We start from the raw sequence: 19,552 nt of genomic DNA on the forward strand, positions 1-19,552 counted from the left end.
TGGACGTGATCAGACACGTCGGATCAACATGCGGATGTCACCCGGTAAAATTATTGATGTGATGAATTCAATAAGCTTTACATTAAATGCTTATTTGTTTTATCCAGATTCGTGTCGTTTTTGTAATAGTAAGGGAAGCAACTTGGGTCTTGATTCAGTAGTCCGGACTATTCGCAATCCGGACGAATGGGCTGAGAAACACAACTGTCTGGATTAACGAGGCTTCACTGTATATATATACACACACATGCAATACATACATACCCTAACATAACAAAACATAACATAACACAATAAGGCCAGACTAATTTTATTTCTTGTTTTACGGATCTGCCTGTCGTATTTTTTCAAGAATAAGAAAAAATAAATTAATTAATTTTCCCCGCGCAAAAACAAAATGCTAATGTTTTTTATTGGCCAAAAGTGTAAACTTACAAGAAAATGTTTTTTAGATTGTTTTTTGCCCCATATACACTTCATAAATTGCCAAAAGTAAAATACTTTTAGTATTTAGAAGGAATATTACTTTGACTGGTGATTTTATTTTTATTCTTTTTCCCTCCCTCCTTTAGGTTTTCTGAGGACAAAAATCTGTAAAACAAGAAATAAAACTGGTCTGGCCTAACATAACATAACAACACAACATAACACAACATAAGATAATAACACAACTGGTCTGGCCTAACATAAGATAATAACACAACACAACAAACTACTCACCCACTCTATCATCATCAGCCAGTGGGTTGGGCAGGTCTTTGAGAACCTGTGCAGCTTCATCAGGCAGACACTTTGACTTGATGGCAGACATCAAGGCATGGGCTTCCGTTGTTCCAGGCATGGACCCTGTTGGAGAGAACAACAAATGTTATATGACTAAGTTAGCTTGGTGGGATACAGCAGCTATTGCCATAGTGTCACTATTCATTAAATGTCTACTGGCCAGGTAAACCAGTGGTTGATAGAATCATCAAGTACTGGCCAGGTAAACCAGTTGTTGATAGAATCATCAAGTACTGGCCAGGTAAACCAGTGGTTGATAGAATCATCAAGTACTGGCCAGGTAACCAGTTGTTGATAGAATCATCAAGTACTGGCCAGGTAAACCAGTTGTTGATAGAATCATCAAGTACTGGCCAGGTAAACCAGTTGTTGATAGAATCATCAAGTACTGGCCAGGTAAACCAGTGGTTGATAGAATCATCAAGTACTGGCCAGGTAACCAGTTGTTGCTAGAATCATCAAGTACTGGCCAGGTAAACCAGTTGTTGATAGAATCATCAAGTACTGGCCAGGTAAACCAGTTGTTGATAGAATCATCAAGTACTGGCCAGGTAAACCAGTTGTTGATAGAATCATCAAGTACTGGCCAGGTAAACCAGTGGTTGATAGAATCATCAAGTACTGGCCAGGTAAACCAGTTGTTGATAGAATCATCAAGTACTGGCCAGGTAACCCAGTTGTTGATAGAATCATCAAGTACTGGCCAGGGAACCAGTTGTTGATAGAATCATCAAGTACTGGCCAGGGAACCCAGTTGTTGATAGAATCATCAAGTACTGGCCAGGTAAACCAGTGGTTGATAGAATCATCAGAGTACTGGCCAGGTAACCCAGTGGTTGATAGAATCATCAAGGCACTGGCCAGGTAAACCCAGTGGTTGATAGAATCATCAAGTACTGGCCAGGGAACCAGTGGTTGATAGAATCATCAAGTACTGGCCAGGTAACCCAGTTGTTGAGAGAATCATCAAGCATTGGCCAGGGGAAAACCAGTTGTTGATAGAATCATCAAGTTACTGGCCAGGTAAAAACCAGTTGTTGAGAGAATCATCAAGTATTGGCCAGGGTAAACCAGTTGTTGATAGAATCATCAAGTACTTTGCCAGGTAAACCAGTTGTTGATAGAATCATCAAGTACTGGCCAGGGAACCCAGTTGTTGATAGAATCATCAAGTACTGGCCAGGTAAACCAGTTGTTGATAGAATCATCAAGTACTGGCCAGGAACCCAGTTGTTGATAGAATCATCAAGTACTTGCCCAGGTAAACCCAGTTGTTGATAGAATCATCAAGTACTGGCCAGGGAACCCAGTTGTTGATAGAATCATCAAGTACTGGCAAGGGAACCAGTTGTTGATAGAATCATCAAGTACTGGCCAGGTAACCCAGTTGTTGATAGAATCATCAAGTACTGGCCAGGTAACCCAGTGGTTGATAGAATCATCAAGTACTGGCCAGGAAACCAGTGGTTGATAGAATCATCAAGTACTGGCCAGGGAACCCAGTGGTTGATAGAATCATCAAGTACTGGCCAGGTAAACCAGTGGTTGATAGAATCATCAAGTACTGGCCAGGGAAACCCAGTGGTTGATAGAATCATCAAGTACTGGCCAGGAACCCAGTGGTTGATAGAATCATCAAGTACTGGCCAGGGAACAGTTGTTGATAGAATCATCAAGTACTGGCCAGGGAACCCAGTGGTTGATAGAATCATCAAGTACTGGCCAGGTAACCCAGTGGTTGATAGATTCATCAAGTACTGGCCAGAGTAATCCAGTGGTTGATAGAATCATCAAGTACTGGCCAGGGAAATCAGTGGTTGATAGAATCATCAAGTACTGGCCAGGTAACCCAGTTGTTGATAGAATCATCAAGTACTGGCCAGGTAACCAGTGGTTGATAGAATCATCAAGTACTGGCCAGGTAAACCAGTGGTTGATAGAATCATCAAGTACTGGCCAGGGAACCCAGTGGTTGATAGATGCATCAAGTACTGGCCAGGTAATACCAGTTGTTGATGCCGAATCATCAAGTATTGGCCAGGTAAAACCAGTTGTTGATAGAATCATCAAGTACTTGCCAGGTAAAACCAGTTGTTGAGAGAATCATCAAGTATTGGCCAGGTAAACCAGTTGTTGATAGAATCATCAAGTACTTGCCAGGTAAAACCAGTTGTTGATAGAATCATCAAGTACTGGCCAGGGAACCCAGTTGTTGATAGAATCATCAAGTACTTTCTGCCAGGGTAAAAACCAGTTGTTGATAGAATCATCAAGTACTGGCCAGGTAAACTCCAGTTGTTGATAGAATCATCAAGTACTTGCCAGGTAAATCAGTTGTTGATAGAATCATCAAGTACTGGCCAGGGTAACCCAGTTGTTGATAGAATCATCAAGTACTGGCCAGAGGAAACCAGTTGTTGATAGAATCATCAAGTACTGGCCAGGTAAACCGTCCAGTTGTTGATAGAATCATCAAGTACTGGCCAGGTAAACCAGTGGTTGATAGAATCATCAAGTACTGGCCAGGTAACCCAGTGGTTGATAGAATCATCAAGTACTGGCCAGGTAACCCAGTTGTTGATAGAATCATCAAGTACTGGCCAGGTAAACCAGTGGTTGATAGAATCATCAAGTACTGGCCAGGTAACCAGTTGTTGATAGAATCATCAAGTACTGGCCAGGTAAACCAGTTGTTGATAGAATCATCAAGTACTGGCCAGGTAAACCAGTTGTTGATAGAATCATCAAGTACTGGCCAGGTAACCAGTTGTTGATAGAATCATCAAGTACTGGCCAGGTAAACCAGTGGTTGATAGAATCATCAAGTACTGGCCAGGTAAACCAGTTGTTGATAGAATCATCAAGTACTGGCCAGGGAACCCAGTTGTTGATAGAATCATCAAGTACTGGCCAGGTAACCAGTTGTTGATAGAATCATCAAGTACTGGCCAGGGAACTCCAGTTGTTGATAGAATCATCAAGTACTGGCCAGGTAACCCCAGTGGTTGATAGAATCATCAAGTACTGGCCAGGTAACCCAGTGGTTGATAGAATCATCAAGTACTGGCCAGGAACCCAGTGGTTGATAGAATCATCAAAGTACTGGCCAGGTAACCCAGTGGTTGATAGAATCATCAAGTACTGGCCAGGTAACCCAGTTGTTGATAGAATCATCAAGTACTGGCCAGGTAAACCAGTTGTTGATAGAATCATCAAGTACTGGCCAGGTAAACCAGTTGTTGATAGAATCATCAAGTACTGGCCAGGTAAACCAGTTGTTGATAGAATCATCAAGTACTTCTGCCAGGTAAACCAGTTGTTGATAGAATCATCAAGTACTGGCCAGGAACCAGTTGTTGATAGAATCATCAAGTACTGGCCAGGTAAACCAGTGGTTGATAGAATCATCAAGTACTGGCCAGGGAACCCAGTTGTTGATAGAATCATCAAGTACTTGGCCAGGTAAACCAGTTGTTGATAGAATCATCAAGTACTGGCCAGGTAAAGTCAGTTGTTGATAGAATCATCAAGTACTGGCCCTCCAGGGAACCAGTTGTTGATAGAATCATCAAGTACTGGCCAGGTAAACCAGTTGTTGATAGAATCATCAAGTACTGGCCAGGTAAACCAGTGGTTGATAGAATCATCAAGTACTGGCCAGGTAAACCAGTGGTTGATAGAATCATCAAGTACTGGCCAGGAACCCAGTGGTTGATAGAATCATCAAGTACTGGCCAGGTAAACCAGTGGTTGATAGAATCATCAAGTACTGGCCAGGTAAACCAGTGGTTGATAGAATCATCAAGTACTGGCCAGGGAACCCAGTGGTTGATAGAATCATCAAGTACTGGCCAGGTAAACCAGTTGTTGATAGAATCATCAAGTACTGGCCAGGGAACCCAGTGGTTGATAGAATCATCAAGTACTGGCCAGGTAAACCAGTGGTTGATAGAATCATCAAGTACTGGCCAGGTAACCCAGTGGTTGATAGAATCATCAAGTACTGGCCAGGTAACCCAGTGGTTGATAGAATCATCAAGTACTGGCCAGGTAACCCAGTTGTTGATAGAATCATCAAGTACTGGCCAGGTAACCCAGTGGTTGATAGAATCATCAAGTACTGGCCAGGTAACCCAGTGGTTGATAGAATCATCAAGTACTGGCCAGGTAAACCAGTGGTTGATAGATGCATCAAGTACTGGCCAGGTAAACCAGTTGTTGATAGAATCATCAAGTACTGGCCAGGTAAAACCAGTTGTTGATAGAATCATCAAATTACTGGCCAGGTAAAAAAACCAGTTGTTGAGAGAATCATCAAGTACTTGGCCAGGTAAACCAGTTGTTGATAGAATCATCAAGTACTTCTGCCAGGTAAACCAGTTGTTGATAGAATCATCAAGCACTGGCCAGGGAAACCAGTTGTTGATAGAATCATCAAGCACTTTGCCAGGTAAAACCAGTTGTTGATAGAATCATCAAGTACTGGCCAGGAAACCCAGTGGTTGATAGAATCATCAAGTACTTGCCAGGTAAATCAGTTGTTGATAGAATCATCAAGTACTGGCCAGGAACCCAGTTGTTGATAGAATCATCAAGTACTGGCCAGGTAACCAGTTGTTGATAGAATCATCAAGTACTGGCCAGGTAACCCAGTTGTTGATAGAATCATCAAGTACTGGCCAGGTAACCCAGTGGTTGATAGAATCATCAAGTACTGGCCAGGTAACCAGTGGTTGATAGAATCATCAAGTACTGGCCAGGAACCCAGTGGTTGATAGAATCATCAAGTACTGGCCAGGGAACCCAGTTGTTGATAGAATCATCAAGTACTGGCCAGGTAACCCAGTTGTTGATAGAATCATCAAGTACTGGCCAGGTAAACCAGTTGTTGATAGAATCATCAAGTACTGGCCAGGTAAAACCAGTTGTTGATAGAATCATCAAGTACTGGCCAGGGAACCCAGTTGTTGCTAGAATCATCAAGTACTGGCCAGGTAACCAGTTGTTGCTAGAATCATCAAGTACTGGCCAGGTAACCAGTGGTTGATAGAATCATCAAGTACTGGCCAGGTAACCCAGTGGTTGATAGAATCATCAAGTACTGGCCAGGTAACCCAGTGGTTGATAGAATCATCAAGTACTGGCCAGGGAACCAGTGGTTGATAGAATCATCAAGTACTGGCCAGGGAACCCAGTTGTTGATAGAATCATCAAGTACTGGCCAGGTAAACCAGTTGTTGATAGAATCATCAAGTACTGGCCAGGAAACCAGTTGTTGATAGAATCATCAAGTACTGGCCAGGGAACCAGTTGTTGATAGAATCATCAAGTACTGGCCAGGTAAACCAGTTGTTGATAGAATCATCAAGTACTGGCCAGGTAACCCAGTGGTTGATAGAATCATCAAGTACTGGCCAGGTAAACCAGTGGTTGATAGAATCATCAAGTACTGGCCAGGAACCCAGTGGTTGATAGAATCATCAAGTACTGGCCAGGGAAACCAGTTGTTGATAGAATCATCAAGTACTGGCCAGGTAACCCAGTTGTTGATAGAATCATCAAGTACTGGCCAGGTAAACCAGTTGTTGATAGAATCATCAAGTACTTGCCAGGTAAACCAGTGGTTGATAGAATCATCAAGTACTGGCCAGGGAACCCAGTTGTTGCTAGAATCATCAAGTACTGGCCAGGTAAACCCAGTTGTTGATAGAATCATCAAGTACTGGCCAGGTAAACCAGTGGTTGATAGAATCATCAAGTACTGGCCAGGTAAACCAGTGGTTGATAGAATCATCAAGTACTGGCCAGGGAACCCAGTGGTTGATAGAATCATCAAGTACTGGCCAGGGAACCCAGTTGTTGATAGAATCATCAAGTACTGGCCAGGTAAACCAGTTGTTGATAGAATCATCAAGTACTGGCCAGGTAAACCAGTTGTTGATAGAATCATCAAGTACTGGCCAGGTAAACCAGTTGTTGATAGAATCATCAAGTACTGGCCAGGTAACCAGTTGTTGATAGAATCATCAAGTACTGGCCAGGGAACCCAGTTGTTGATAGAATCATCAAGTACTGGCCAGGTAACCAGTTGTTGCTAAGGAGTAAAGACTCACGCTATTTGATATAGGATGGCACTCAATCAACCAGGTCAATGTGTCTGACCACCCATATTTGCTAACCCTGTCAGGTAAGAATATCTCACAACATAGTACCTGCTCCTTCTTGCTCGTACTTGAAGAATGGCACGGGCTTGATGGGGATCAGGTTAGCAAAGGTCTCTGGCACAACGTCTACCAGACGCTGGTGGTAAGACAACCTGCAACACAGACACACCTGATTTTGACAGTCTGAAAATAGAAGTCTTCATGCAAATGAATGAATGAATGAGTGATTGTGTTTGGTTTTACGCCGCTTTTAGCAATATTCCAGCAATATCACGTCAGGGGACCCCAGAAAATGGGCTTCACACATTGTACCAACCTGGGGAATCGAATCCAAGGTTTTGGCGTGAGGAGCAAACGCTTTAACCACTAGGCTACTTGTACTGTACTGATATGGTACTGTATTAAAGTGGTAATGTACTAATATGGTACTGTATTAAAGTGGTGCTGTACTGATATGGTACTGTATTAAAGTGGTGCAATGTACTGATATGGTACTGTATTAAAGTGGTGCCTCCCTGATATGGTACTGTATTAAAGTGGTGCTGTACTGATATGGTACTGTATTAAAGTGGTACTGTACTGATATGGTACTGTATTAAAGTGGTGCTGTACTGATATGGTACCGTATTAAAGTGGTGCTGTTCTGATATGGTACTGTACTAAGTGGTACTGTGCTGATATGGTACTGTATTAAAGTGGTACTGTAATGATATGGTGCTGTATTGAAGTGGTCCTGTACTGATATAGTACTGTATTAAAGTGGTACTGTACTGATATGGTATTGTATTAAAGTGGTACTGTACTGATATGGTAGTGTATTAAAGTGGTACTGTACTGATATGGTAGTGTATTAAAGTGGTACTGTACTGATATGGTACTGTATTAAAGTGGTGCTGTGCTGATATGGTACTGTATTAAAGTGGTACTGTACTGATATGGTACTGTATTAAAGTGGTACTGTACTGATATGGTAGTGTATTAAAGTGGTACTGTACTGATATGGTACTGTATTAAAGTGGTACTGTACTGATATGGTGCTGTATTGAAGTGGTCCTGTACTGATATGGTACTGTACTGATATGGTACTGTACTACTGATATGGTATTGTATTAAAGTGGTAGTGGTGATATGGTAGTGCATTAAAGTGGTACTGTACTGATATGGTACTGTATTAAAGTGGTACTGTACTGATATGGTACTGTATTAAAGTGGTGCTGTGCTGATATGGTACTGTACTGATATGGTACTGTATTAAAGTGGTATTGTACTGATATGGTACTGTATTAAAGTGGTGCTGTGCTGATATGGTACTGTATTAAAGTGGTACTGTAGTGATGGTGCTGTATTAAAGTACTGTATGATGGTGCTGTATTAAAGTGGTACTGTACTGATACGGTACTGTATTAAAGTGGTACTGTACTGATATGGTAGTGTATCAAAGTGGTACTGTACTGATATGGTACTGTATTAAAGTGGTACTTTACTGATATGGTACCGTATTAAAGTGGTACTGCTGCACTGATATGGTACTGTATTAAAGTGGTACTGTAGCATATGATATGGTACATTGATATGGTATCAAAGTGGTACTGTGTAATATGATATGGTACTGTATTAAAGTGGTACTGTGCTGATATGGTACTGTATTAAAGTGGTACTGTATCTGATGATATGGTACTGTATTAAAGTGGTAATATGTACCGATATGGTACTGTATCAAAGCGGTAAGTGGTATGCTGGTACTGTACATATGGTGCTGTATCTGTGATATGGTACCAGATGTATTATTAAAGTGGCTACCTGATATGGTACCGTATTAAAGTGTGATATGGTACTGTATTAAAGTGGTACTGTGCTGATATGGTACGCGCTCGTGGTATGCTGATATGGTACTGTATTAAAGTGGTACTGTGCTGATATGGTACTGTATTAAAGTGGCTGCTGTGCGCTGATATGGTACCGTATTAAAGTGGTACCGTACCGATATGGTACTGTATTAAAGTGGCTACCAGCTGATATGGTACTGTATTAAAGTGGTACTGTGGTGATATGGTACTTGTATTAAAGTGGTACTGTACTTGATATGGTATATTAAAGCGGTAATTGCTGATATGGTAATTGTACTGATAGCGTGTTATTGATATGGTATATGGTAATGTATTAAAGTGGTACTGTACTGATATGGTACTTAAAGTGGTACCTATTGAAGTGGTACTGTGATGAGTGATATGGTATTGTATGGTAAAGTGGTACTGTACTGATATGGTACTGTATTAAAGTGGTACTGTACTGATATGGTACTGTATGATATGGTATTGGTACTGTAAGTGGTACTGTAGTGATATGGTACCGTATTATGGTAAAGTGGTGCTGCTCGATATGGTACTGTATTAAAGTGGTATTGTAGTGATATGGTATTGTATTAAAGTGGTTCTGTACTGATATGGTACTGTATTAAAGTGGCTATATGGTAGTGATGATATGGTACTGTATCAAAGTGGTACTGTACTGATATGGTAATTGTATTAAAGTGGTACGTATGCCGATATGGTAGTGATATGGTACTGTATTGAAGTGGTACTTAAAGTGATATGGTACTGTATGGTAGTGGTAAATGTACTGATATGGTACCAGATAAAGTGGTACTGTGCCTGATATGGTATGGTAAAGTGGTGATGATATGGTACCAAGTGGCGCCTGCCTGATATGGTACTGTATTAAAGTGGTGCTGTGGTGATATGGTACTGTATCAAAGTGGTACTGTACTGATATGGTATTGTATTAAAGTGGTACTGTACTGATATGGTACTGTATTAAAGTGGTACTGTAGTGATATGGTACTGTATCAAGTGGTACTGTACTGATATGGTACCGTATAAAGTGGCGCTAAATATGGTACAAAAGTGGGCCTTAAAATGGTACTGTATGATATGGTACCGTATTAAAGTGGTAGCTGATATGGTACTGTATTAAAGTGGTGCTGTGGTGATATGGTACTTGTATCAAAGTGGTACTGTACTGATATTAAAGTGGTACTTGTATTAAAGTGGTACTGTACTGATATGGTACTGTATTAAAGTGGTAATTGCAGTGATATGGTACCAGTAAAGTGGCGCCATGCAATGGTACCGTGGTACTGTAGTGATATGGTACTGTATTAAAGTGGTACTGTAGTGATATGGTATTACTGAACCGCGATAAAGTGGTGCTGTAAAAGTGGTACCGTAGTGGTAGTGTATCAAATTGGTACTGTATATGGTACTGTATTAAAGTGGTACCGTAGTGATATGGTACTGTATTAAAGTGGCGCCTGGCGCTCTGATATGGTACCGTGATTAAAGTGGTGCTGATATGGTACTGATATGGTTATATGTTATTATTCAAAGTGGTACTGTACTGATATGGTACTGTATTAAAGTGGTGCCATGCCTGATATGGTACCGTATTAAAGTGGCGCTTGGTGATATGGCTGATATGGTACTGTACTGATTGGTAGTGGTAATTGTACTGATATGGTACTGTTGTTAAAGTGGTACTGTACTGATATGATATGGTACTGTATTGAAGTGGTACTGCAGTGATATGGTACTGTATCAAGTGGTACTGTAGTGATATGGTACTGTATTAAAGTGGTACTGTACTGATATGGTACTGCCTTTTGAGCTGATATGGTACTGTACTGATATTAAAGTGGTGCTGTACTGATATGGTACTGTATTAAAATTAATTGCATTGTGGTGATGATATGGTACCGTATTAAAGTGGCGCTGCGCTGATATGGTACTGTATTAAAGTGGTGCTGTGGTGATATGGTACTGTATCAAAGTGGTACTGTACTGATATGGTACTGTATTAAAGTGGTACTGTGATATGGTACTGTATTCAAGTGGTACTGTAGTGATATGGTACTGTATTAAAGTGGTACTGCGCTGATATGGTACTGTATTAAAAGCGGTACTGATATGGTACCGTATTAAAGTGGCGCTGCGCTGATATGGTACTGTATTAAAGTGGTACTGTGTTGATATGGTACTCTATTAAAGTGGTACTGTACTGATATGGTACTGTATTAAAGTGGTACTGTGCTGATATGGTACTGCTTTCAAGTGGTACTGTACTGATATGGTACTGTATTAAAGTGGCACTGTACAGATAGGGTACTGTATTAAAGTAGTACTGTGCTGATATGGTACTGTATTAAAGAGGTACTGAAGTGGTACTGTACCTGAGGCAACGCAAGAAGACTTCTCGGATGAACTTAGGTTTAGGTCTCTCAAGGTCCAGGTCTTTACATGTTGCCCAGTCATCCCAACTCCACCGGAACTGGAAGTTACTTAAGTGGTAGGAAAACCAACTTGCAAATCTGAATGAGAAGTCAAAACACAGTTCTATCTTTTTTGTTTTATTCAAAAGAAACAAAAAAAAATTGCAAAAGACAAACACAAACATATTTAATACTGTTCTACCATATTTTGAAGTCAGGATTATGGAATCCTCCCTTAATGACTATTTGTCACAGCCAACTGAAGATAATGGATACAATCAAAGAGATATGCTAGTTCCTTACCTGTCTATGCAGGCAGTATGCATCTCATCAATTCTTTCAAATAACATTTCTGTAGCCTGGGCAAGCTGGTACATAGATAAGGAACATTTACAAGTCATGAACTGAATATGAACATCCAAGAAGCACTGACGAGACATGAGAAACAAGTGCATGCCACTAATGTGGCCGGCACCACTAACACAAGGTGAGTCATTTTACCTGTACTTGGACTCTCTGAAAGGTAATGAACCTCATGAGAGCATTTACGTCCACACAGAAAACATTTACTACATTTTTCCAAAATGAACTACATGTTTCTTTAAGAATTAAGTCCACATCATAATAATCGAATGATATTGCAAATAAAAAAGCTGCCAAATATCTTCAAAATCAAATTAATTCAAATGCTATTTCTGATTTTGAAAACAAGTGGGATAAATGACTGATAACAGATAAATGACAAACAGCTTTCTGAGACCTTGACAAACTCTGCCATGTGTAGGAAGGATACAACTTGAGGCATGGAACCTGGCTGTAACTTGCACAACTCTATGAAGAGAGAGCCATACAATATCTCAATGAAGGGTGGGCGTGGCAGCTGGAACAGCTGACCAAACACGACCTGTCAGGACGGAGATGACATGCTGTAACTCATGACAGTCCAAGCAGATAGTGGCCTAACAACTATAAACCATGTAGAAACAGAGAGATCAACGACAGAATCTCTGGCATTATTATTTTGACTGCTACTGGTGAGAAGATGAAAATATTTTTCTTGCATCAAAGTTCACGGTTTTATATTAATTATATGCCTTTATGTTGCATAAATGTTCATATTGAGGTATGACAGTTGTTCCTGATTCAGGTTTGTGAACAGTTGTAAACTTGGAAATTTTAAAGTAAATTGTATATTTATATACTTATCCTATCTCACGACTTGCACCTCTCTCTCTTGCTTCGACTTTTAGTGAAACGACTGTAAACTTTTTCCCATAGGCCTCCTTGTCCATTCGCCTGTGCACTCCATGCTGCTCTCCTTAATTAGCTTCCTAGTTCCTAATAAAGCTTGCAGCATGCTCCACTAATTGCCCACGTGACTACCTTGAATGATCATTCTCATCTTGGAGCCAACGTTGTAATCCGAGTAGTGGGGAGGACGGGCGGGCATCCATCGCGTGAGATATACTTATCCTATCTCACGACTTGCACTTATCCAATGGTTGGACGGCGGGCCGCAGATTACCCTTCTTTCTGGACAGTGCGAACAGCTGGTCTTGGAGCTGTGTGGACTGATGACAACCGTAGATAGTGATGTACAAGGGAGGCCTGTTACATGCACGAAACTCCTATGCTTGTAGTGGGTTCTCCGTAACCCCTTGGCTTACTAAGCACAACGACTCCCAGGGAGATGGGTGCTCCCGAGCGATGTGGTGTTCGGCCGCAACCTTGTACAAGACAAGGGATGCAACTCGGCAAGTAAGCCTCGCCTCGCCACGATTTACAAGGTACCCCGTAATTAAAGTCTTGCGACTAGAATCAGGCCAGCCCCTGCTTCAAGAAGGCCCCGCAGACACCGACTGAGGCGGGTGAAAGAGAAACACAACTCGGCATCTACAAGGTTTAACGTTCAGTTCCGGGCAGCATCAAATTGACCCTCACTCCTTTGCCTAAAGTTTAGTCAAAGGAAGTGCCTGACAACTTTGGAGGCAGAACGCACTGAAATCCACTTGAATTCGGGAGTGTCACACTTCACTGACGTAATTGCTCCGTGGAGTAGAGGTCAGTAAGCGTGAATGTCCAACACCTCTGCATCATCATACCGATTGTGCCTCAAGTCCGTAGGGCCACGCTAGGTGGCCGTATTCCGATGCCTTGGTATGGAGGCCAAGTGAAGTAGTTCTTAAACCCATATAATGAGAACAAAAGGTTGAGATCAAGTTCAACTTTTATTCAGTATATACAAGGAAGTAGTAACGCGAATGCGGAACCGTCCCTCATCTGCGTTGTTGGGCTGATGTAAGCTGCTGAGCCAGTACAAGAGGACCGAACTGGTGTAGTCCCCGGACATCCGTAACAGACAGGTCTCGCAGGTAATATGAAGAGAAGACTGTATCAGAACGCCAGAAGCAACCTTCCATGGTAGCGGTCAAGGAGCAGTTGCTATGGAGGGCCATCGTTGAGGCTAGTGCATGAGTCTCATGAGGATTGGAAGCGGCTGGAGGAGGCAACCCTGCAAAGGTGTAGGCTCGCAGGATCGTGGCACGCATCCAGAAGGCCAATGTGGTTCGGGAAACCTCAGTTCTTGAAGCGGTCGACAAGGGTATGTAGAGGCGCTTTCGTAGCCGTCGATGATCCTTGGAGGCAGCACGGTAAACGTGTAGAGCCCTAACAGGCAGATTGTCAAATCTTCATTATCATCAGGCCCAAGAATGGTGGACAACGGGGGAATGGTAAACATCCGGTCCGGTTGCCCTGGCAGTTGGTTTTTCGCAATGAAGTCCCAGCGGAGACCCAGGAAAGCCTTGCCATGCTTCTTCCGCTCGAACCGCACCCGATTGACATCAAGCGCATGCAGTTTAGATATACGAGCAGCTAAAGCTACCAGGAAGAATGTCTTGAATGTCACTTGTTCAAGTCCTTGTCTTCTAAAGGTTCATAATCTGTAGAAATCATATGACAAAGGACGACGGACAGATCCCAGGCCGGAGGTCTGAACTTCCTGGACTGGTCAGAGAGTCTATAGGAGAGTAGTAGACTCTGCAACTCGGGGGAACAGTGGAAATCTTCGTGCCCGTGGTGGTAGCCAAAACCGAATTAATGGCGGCTAAGTAGGTAGCTAACGTAGTACCCTTGAGTTTCTTAGTAATGCGGAGATGCTGGAGAAACTCAGCAACAACCTGAGCCGAGGTGGAAGTTGGAGATGCAATTCCCCTAAGCTTTCAATAGTCTTCAAACTTCTTCCACTTGTTGTCGTACAAGGAACAGGTCGAAGTACGATGCGCTGAAGTGATAGCTGTGGCTACTCAGCGAGAGTAGCCCTTAGCTATGAGAGACCTCTGAAGATGCGCCAAACGTGTAGATTGAGGGTCTGAGGTAACCTGTGGCGCAGTCCCGAGTGAGGGTGAAGAAGTAGCTCGTCCCGGTTGGGAATCGGTACTGGGTTTGGCTCTGCCAGGCTTCTTAGGTTGATGAACCAACCTCTCGCTGGCCAGAAGGGTGCGACCAAAAGCAGTAGTATGTTGCTGGTGGCCAATAGTTTCTGTATTACTTTTGGTAGCAGAGCTGGTGGGGGGAACGCGTAGGCATTGAGACCCTCCCATGATATTGCCAACGCGTCGAGGTCCCAGGTCGAGGGGATATGTACCGATGATCTGGATGATGATAGTGTCGATCTAAGGTCCCCTGGTAGTGTATATGGGACAGGCAACGAAGAATTATCGATCACAACCACCTGCGAGTGATCTGACGCTATGGAAGGAGGTGATTGATGCGTACGTAATAGGTGCCGAACGTCCTCAGATAAGTAAGAACCTGATGAAGCGTCCATAAAATCCTCTTGAACCACAGACGTCGCTCTCTTGCGTGAAGGTACGATTTTCTGTCGCTGTAACTTGATACGCTTGGCGGGAGTGGGATCAGATTCTGTTGATTTCCTGTCTGTATCGGCGATATTCCGGGAGCAAACACGAAGGTAGGCCTTAAAATCCTCATCTTTTAGTGAATTACACTTGCCACATTGTTTGTTGCAGTTACATTGCCCAATACAGTCACTGCAAGATGAGTGAGGGTCGAGGGATGAATAATTCGTCTTGCACTGAGCACAAACTTTCCTTTCCTTGACTCATTATCAGTTTTCCCCATGATGTTAGGGTGAAATAATGTCCCTAATATACAGCACGTCCACACAGTCGTGCGACAAGAAAGAGAATGATCATTCAAGGTAGTCACGTGGGCAATTAGTGGAGCTTGCTGCAAGCTTTATTAGGAACTAGGAAGCTAATTAAGGACAGCAGCATGGAGTGCACGGGCGAATGGACAAGGAGGCCTATGGGAAAAAGTTTACAGTCGTTCCACTAAAAGTCGAAGCAAGAGAGAGAGGTGCAAGTCGTGAGATAGGATAAGTTTAAAAATATATTCTTTTCATGTTTGACCTTATTCTTTGAATCAGGTAAATGATTAATCTGTACCATAATATAGTAAACCATTGTTTCTGTACACACCTCCACTATCATGTAGTTCAGGGGGATCTTATTCTTGCTGGTGAAACTCAGCAATGTTGCTGCACTGCAAACAATGAACAACTGTTGGTTATTTCATCCTATAAGATAATTGTGTTTACAATCATAAAGTGAGTTCCGATTATTGCTGTTCTCGTCTTCCTCAGCCATATTATGATTTGTCTGCTCTATGCAATTGTATAATGGAAGTAATGTGACGTAGGACATGGCCATTTACTCCTGAAGCTGTGGCTACAGCTACTAACAAACCAACCATCCAAGTCAGGATGGACCTGTCTTTCCCATCACCATTGCCTCCTGGCACAACTGGAACATCACCCTGCGTAATTAACTATGCTGAAGCTAAGTGCACCAGTTAAGATGGTAAGTAAAAATGTACATGTATATGACAACAAAGTGTTAAAATGAAAAACGGCAGAATTTAAAGAAAAGAAACAACTAAAACCATAAGGTATAAGTGATTGACTGAACATGCTCTGTAACACATACTGCCTTGCCCTACTTATCAGTGGGGTCGGTGGGGTAGTCTAGTGGTTAAAGCGTTGGCTCGTCATGCCAAAGACCCGGTTCGAATCCCCACATGGGTACAACGTGTGTAAAGCCCATTTCTGGTGTCCCCCGCCATGATGTTGCTGGAATATTGCTAAAATCGGCGTAAAGCCAAACTCAGTCAGTCAGTCAGTACTTATCAGTGGAAGATGGCAGTATATTACCAGTCCTTCCTCTCGATGCAGTATGTGTGGATGATCTTGTGGAGATGCTCCTCAATCAGGTATCTCTCAATGGCATGACTCCCTGGCAATACACTCCCCTGAGAAACACATTAAAACAACGCTCAGACTTGAAAGGTTTAGGAATAACTCACCTATTCATGAAAATCAGTAACACTGATATTCAAATATATTTAGCACAAATACTGAAAACTACCATAAAAATTTCATAATCTGATGATTGTCAACAAAATTCACAAAACAAACGTATGACACAAGTTTTTGTAAATGTTCTAATTTTACTAATGTGACTATGATAACACTGAAACATGTTAGAAAACAATTTGTACAGAGTGATTATTTGTGAATTTATTTATTTATGGGCAATTGGCCATTTATCAATTCACATGTCTTGCTACCTATTAGGAGAAGGCTGGTCAGAGCCAAATATACCTTGGAGAGAATTAAAAGGTATAGTTGATATAAAGTCAATATTGCATATAAAGCAAAAAATGAAACACATGTTTAGTCCACTGTTAAATCCCATGTACTAAACATTGTTTCATTCAAAATAGCAATAAGTTCGGTCCATTAAGTTAAAGATTTCTGTACGGTCAAGATACAAAGGTCAAGCCAAGGTCAAACTTGAAACTGTCGCCAAAATCCGAACATACATATCCAGTCCTTCTAATAACATATGTAAGATCTTCAGTAACCCATGCTTGTTGTAAAAGGCGACTAACAGGATCGGGTGGTCAGGCTTGCTGACATGGTTTACACGTCATCGGTTCCCAATTGTATTGATCGATGCTCATGCTGTTGAACACTGGATTGTCAATTCCTGCAATACTTCTGACGTGATCACAGATGACAGTATGTGCCACACATACTTGTGACTTTAGATTCGCACACTATCACTTTATTAATGGAGAATCCCCTTTCAGCTGTGGCTTGCTCATGGGAAAGAACAAGAAACATGATAACTAGTTTCCCATACCTAGCACCAGACATGTAGGTCAGACAGAACATCCAATCCGTCATGGTCGTGATCAAAGTCTGTGAACAATACTATTGAGTCTGTCTATGGAATCTTGTCTAGAAATAGACTGAACTAATGAAGAACTTTCTTCCCTCGATTTTCTGAGATCCCCTTGGTTGTCAAAAGAAGCTTAAGCAGTCTTCTGATTTCTTACATGCAGGCTATCTCTTGTCATTCTTTTGGATTCAAGGAAGTATGAAGTAGGCACTAAATCACTTCAGAATCTTTCAGGAACTTTTCATATTCAAGTCAGAATTCTGAAGTCTAAAACCTATACTTTTCAAAGAGTGCCATGCGAATGCTACCACCCTGGTAATGTGAAGTAAACTCACCTCCGGTACATCTGTGTAGTCAAACAATCTGAAAGTGACTGTGGGTAGGGGATACTCTATCTCCTCGTTGTGAGAGGGGGGTATGATCTGGGGAAGGGTGTGCTGCAGGGCATCACATAGCACACTGTCGAATGCCAGGTAAGGACGCAGGATCTGCTTCTCAACCCACTTGTTGTTGCGGAGATTCTTGATCTGTGCCCACAGGCAGTCAAGGTACTGAAACACAGCAGCCAGTACAAAACAATCAACATACCTTGCAACACACTAAACTAATGTGTAGCTAATGGGTGAAGTAGGTACACAGGATAAGAGTGTGAAACAGTTGCTATATATTGCAAGTGTGTGAAACTGCTACACAGTGCTGGTGTGTAAAACAGCTACACAGTGGTAGTGTGTGAAACAGCTTCACAGTGGTAGTGTGTGAAACAGCTACACAGTGTTATTGTGTCAAACAGCTACACAGTGTTATCGTGTCAAACAGCTACACAGTGGTAGTGTGTGAAACGGCTACACAGTGGTAGTGTGTGAAACAGCTAAACAGTGGTAGTGTGTGAAACGACTACACAGTGGTAGTGTGTGAAACAGCTTCACAGTGCTGGTGTGTGAAACAGCTACACAGTGGTAGTGTGTGAAACAGCTACACAGTGCTGGTGTGTGAAACAGCTACACAGTGCTAGTGCGTGAAACAGCTTCACAGTGCTGGTGCGTGTAACAGCTTCACAGTGCTGGTGTGTGTAACAGCTTCACAGTGCTGGTGTGTGTAACAGCTTCACAGTGCTAGTGTGTGAAACAGCTACACAGTGCTGGTGCGTGAAACAGCTACACAGTGCTGGTGCGTGAAACAGCTTCACAGTGCTGGTGTGTGAAACAGCTACACAGTGCTGGTGTGTGAAACAGCTTCACAGTGCTGGTGTGTGAAACAGCTTCACAGTGCTAGTGTGTGTAACAGCTACACAGTGTTATTGTGTGAAACAGCTGACTTACCTCTTCCTGTGGGTGAGGGTCATCAGTAGCCCATACTCTCAGCGCTGGCACATGGATGTGCTGCCGTTTGCTGGAAGAAACTCAAAGTCCATGATCAAGACTCGACACTCAGTCATCGGGAATGCAGAGGATGAATCAACACAATACCACCTTTGGGACGTTGGATGCATATAGAAAATGACTACATTTTAGTCTTCAAAGTATGAAAAAGGGACATTCAAAACACAGGCTTGGTATGCTTTTAAAACATTTTAAAACAGGCCTTGCCCTTAATCACAGAAAACAGAGAGGTCCTCCAATCATGCCAATGCCTGTACCTGATGTAGTTGTCCACTGTGGCCAGCAGCTTACTGAGCTCAGTCTCCTTCTTCTCATACAGTTCCTGTCCGACCTGCAACACAACATAGCAGCTAGTGAACACAACCCCAGCAATGTGGCTACTGAACACTACCCCTACATGACTATTAAACACTACTCCTACAACATGGCTACTCACCACTACCGCAGCAACATGGCTACTGAACACTACCCCTACGTGACTATTGAACACTACCCCAGCAACATGGCTTCTCAACACTACCCCTCACGTGACTATTGCCCACTACCCCAGCAATGTGGCTACTGAACACTACCCCTATGTGACTATTGAACACTACCCCAGCAACGTGGCTACTGAACACTACCCCTACGTGACTATTGAACACAACCCCGGCAATGTGGCTACTGAACACTACCCCTACGTGACTATTGAACACT

At 42.4% G+C, this 19,552-nt stretch overlaps 1 protein-coding gene across 1 annotated transcript in view; it reads right to left on the reverse strand.

Moving 5' to 3' along the window:
- The window catches only part of LOC124265649 (nuclear cap-binding protein subunit 1-like), a 42,888-nt gene that overhangs the window by 11,021 nt on the left and 12,315 nt on the right, over window positions 1–19,552 (reverse strand). Inside the window, exons 8-17 of the mRNA XM_046700442.1 lie at window positions 19,114–19,187; window positions 18,797–18,866; window positions 17,813–18,028; window positions 16,445–16,542; window positions 15,714–15,777; window positions 12,005–12,115; window positions 11,515–11,579; window positions 11,173–11,310; window positions 6,996–7,099; window positions 721–846 (exon numbers count right to left, since the gene is read on the reverse strand). Of these exons, the coding sequence (XP_046556398.1) occupies window positions 721–846; window positions 6,996–7,099; window positions 11,173–11,310; window positions 11,515–11,579; window positions 12,005–12,115; window positions 15,714–15,777; window positions 16,445–16,542; window positions 17,813–18,028; window positions 18,797–18,866; window positions 19,114–19,187 (1,066 nt within the window). The remainder of the gene's footprint in view (window positions 1–720; window positions 847–6,995; window positions 7,100–11,172; window positions 11,311–11,514; window positions 11,580–12,004; window positions 12,116–15,713; window positions 15,778–16,444; window positions 16,543–17,812; window positions 18,029–18,796; window positions 18,867–19,113; window positions 19,188–19,552) is intronic.

Source organism: Haliotis rubra, unplaced genomic scaffold, assembly GCF_003918875.1.
Source record: "Haliotis rubra isolate DU_JTF1 unplaced genomic scaffold, ASM391887v1 Scf99, whole genome shotgun sequence".
NCBI lineage: Eukaryota > Metazoa > Mollusca > Gastropoda > Lepetellida > Haliotidae > Haliotis > Haliotis rubra.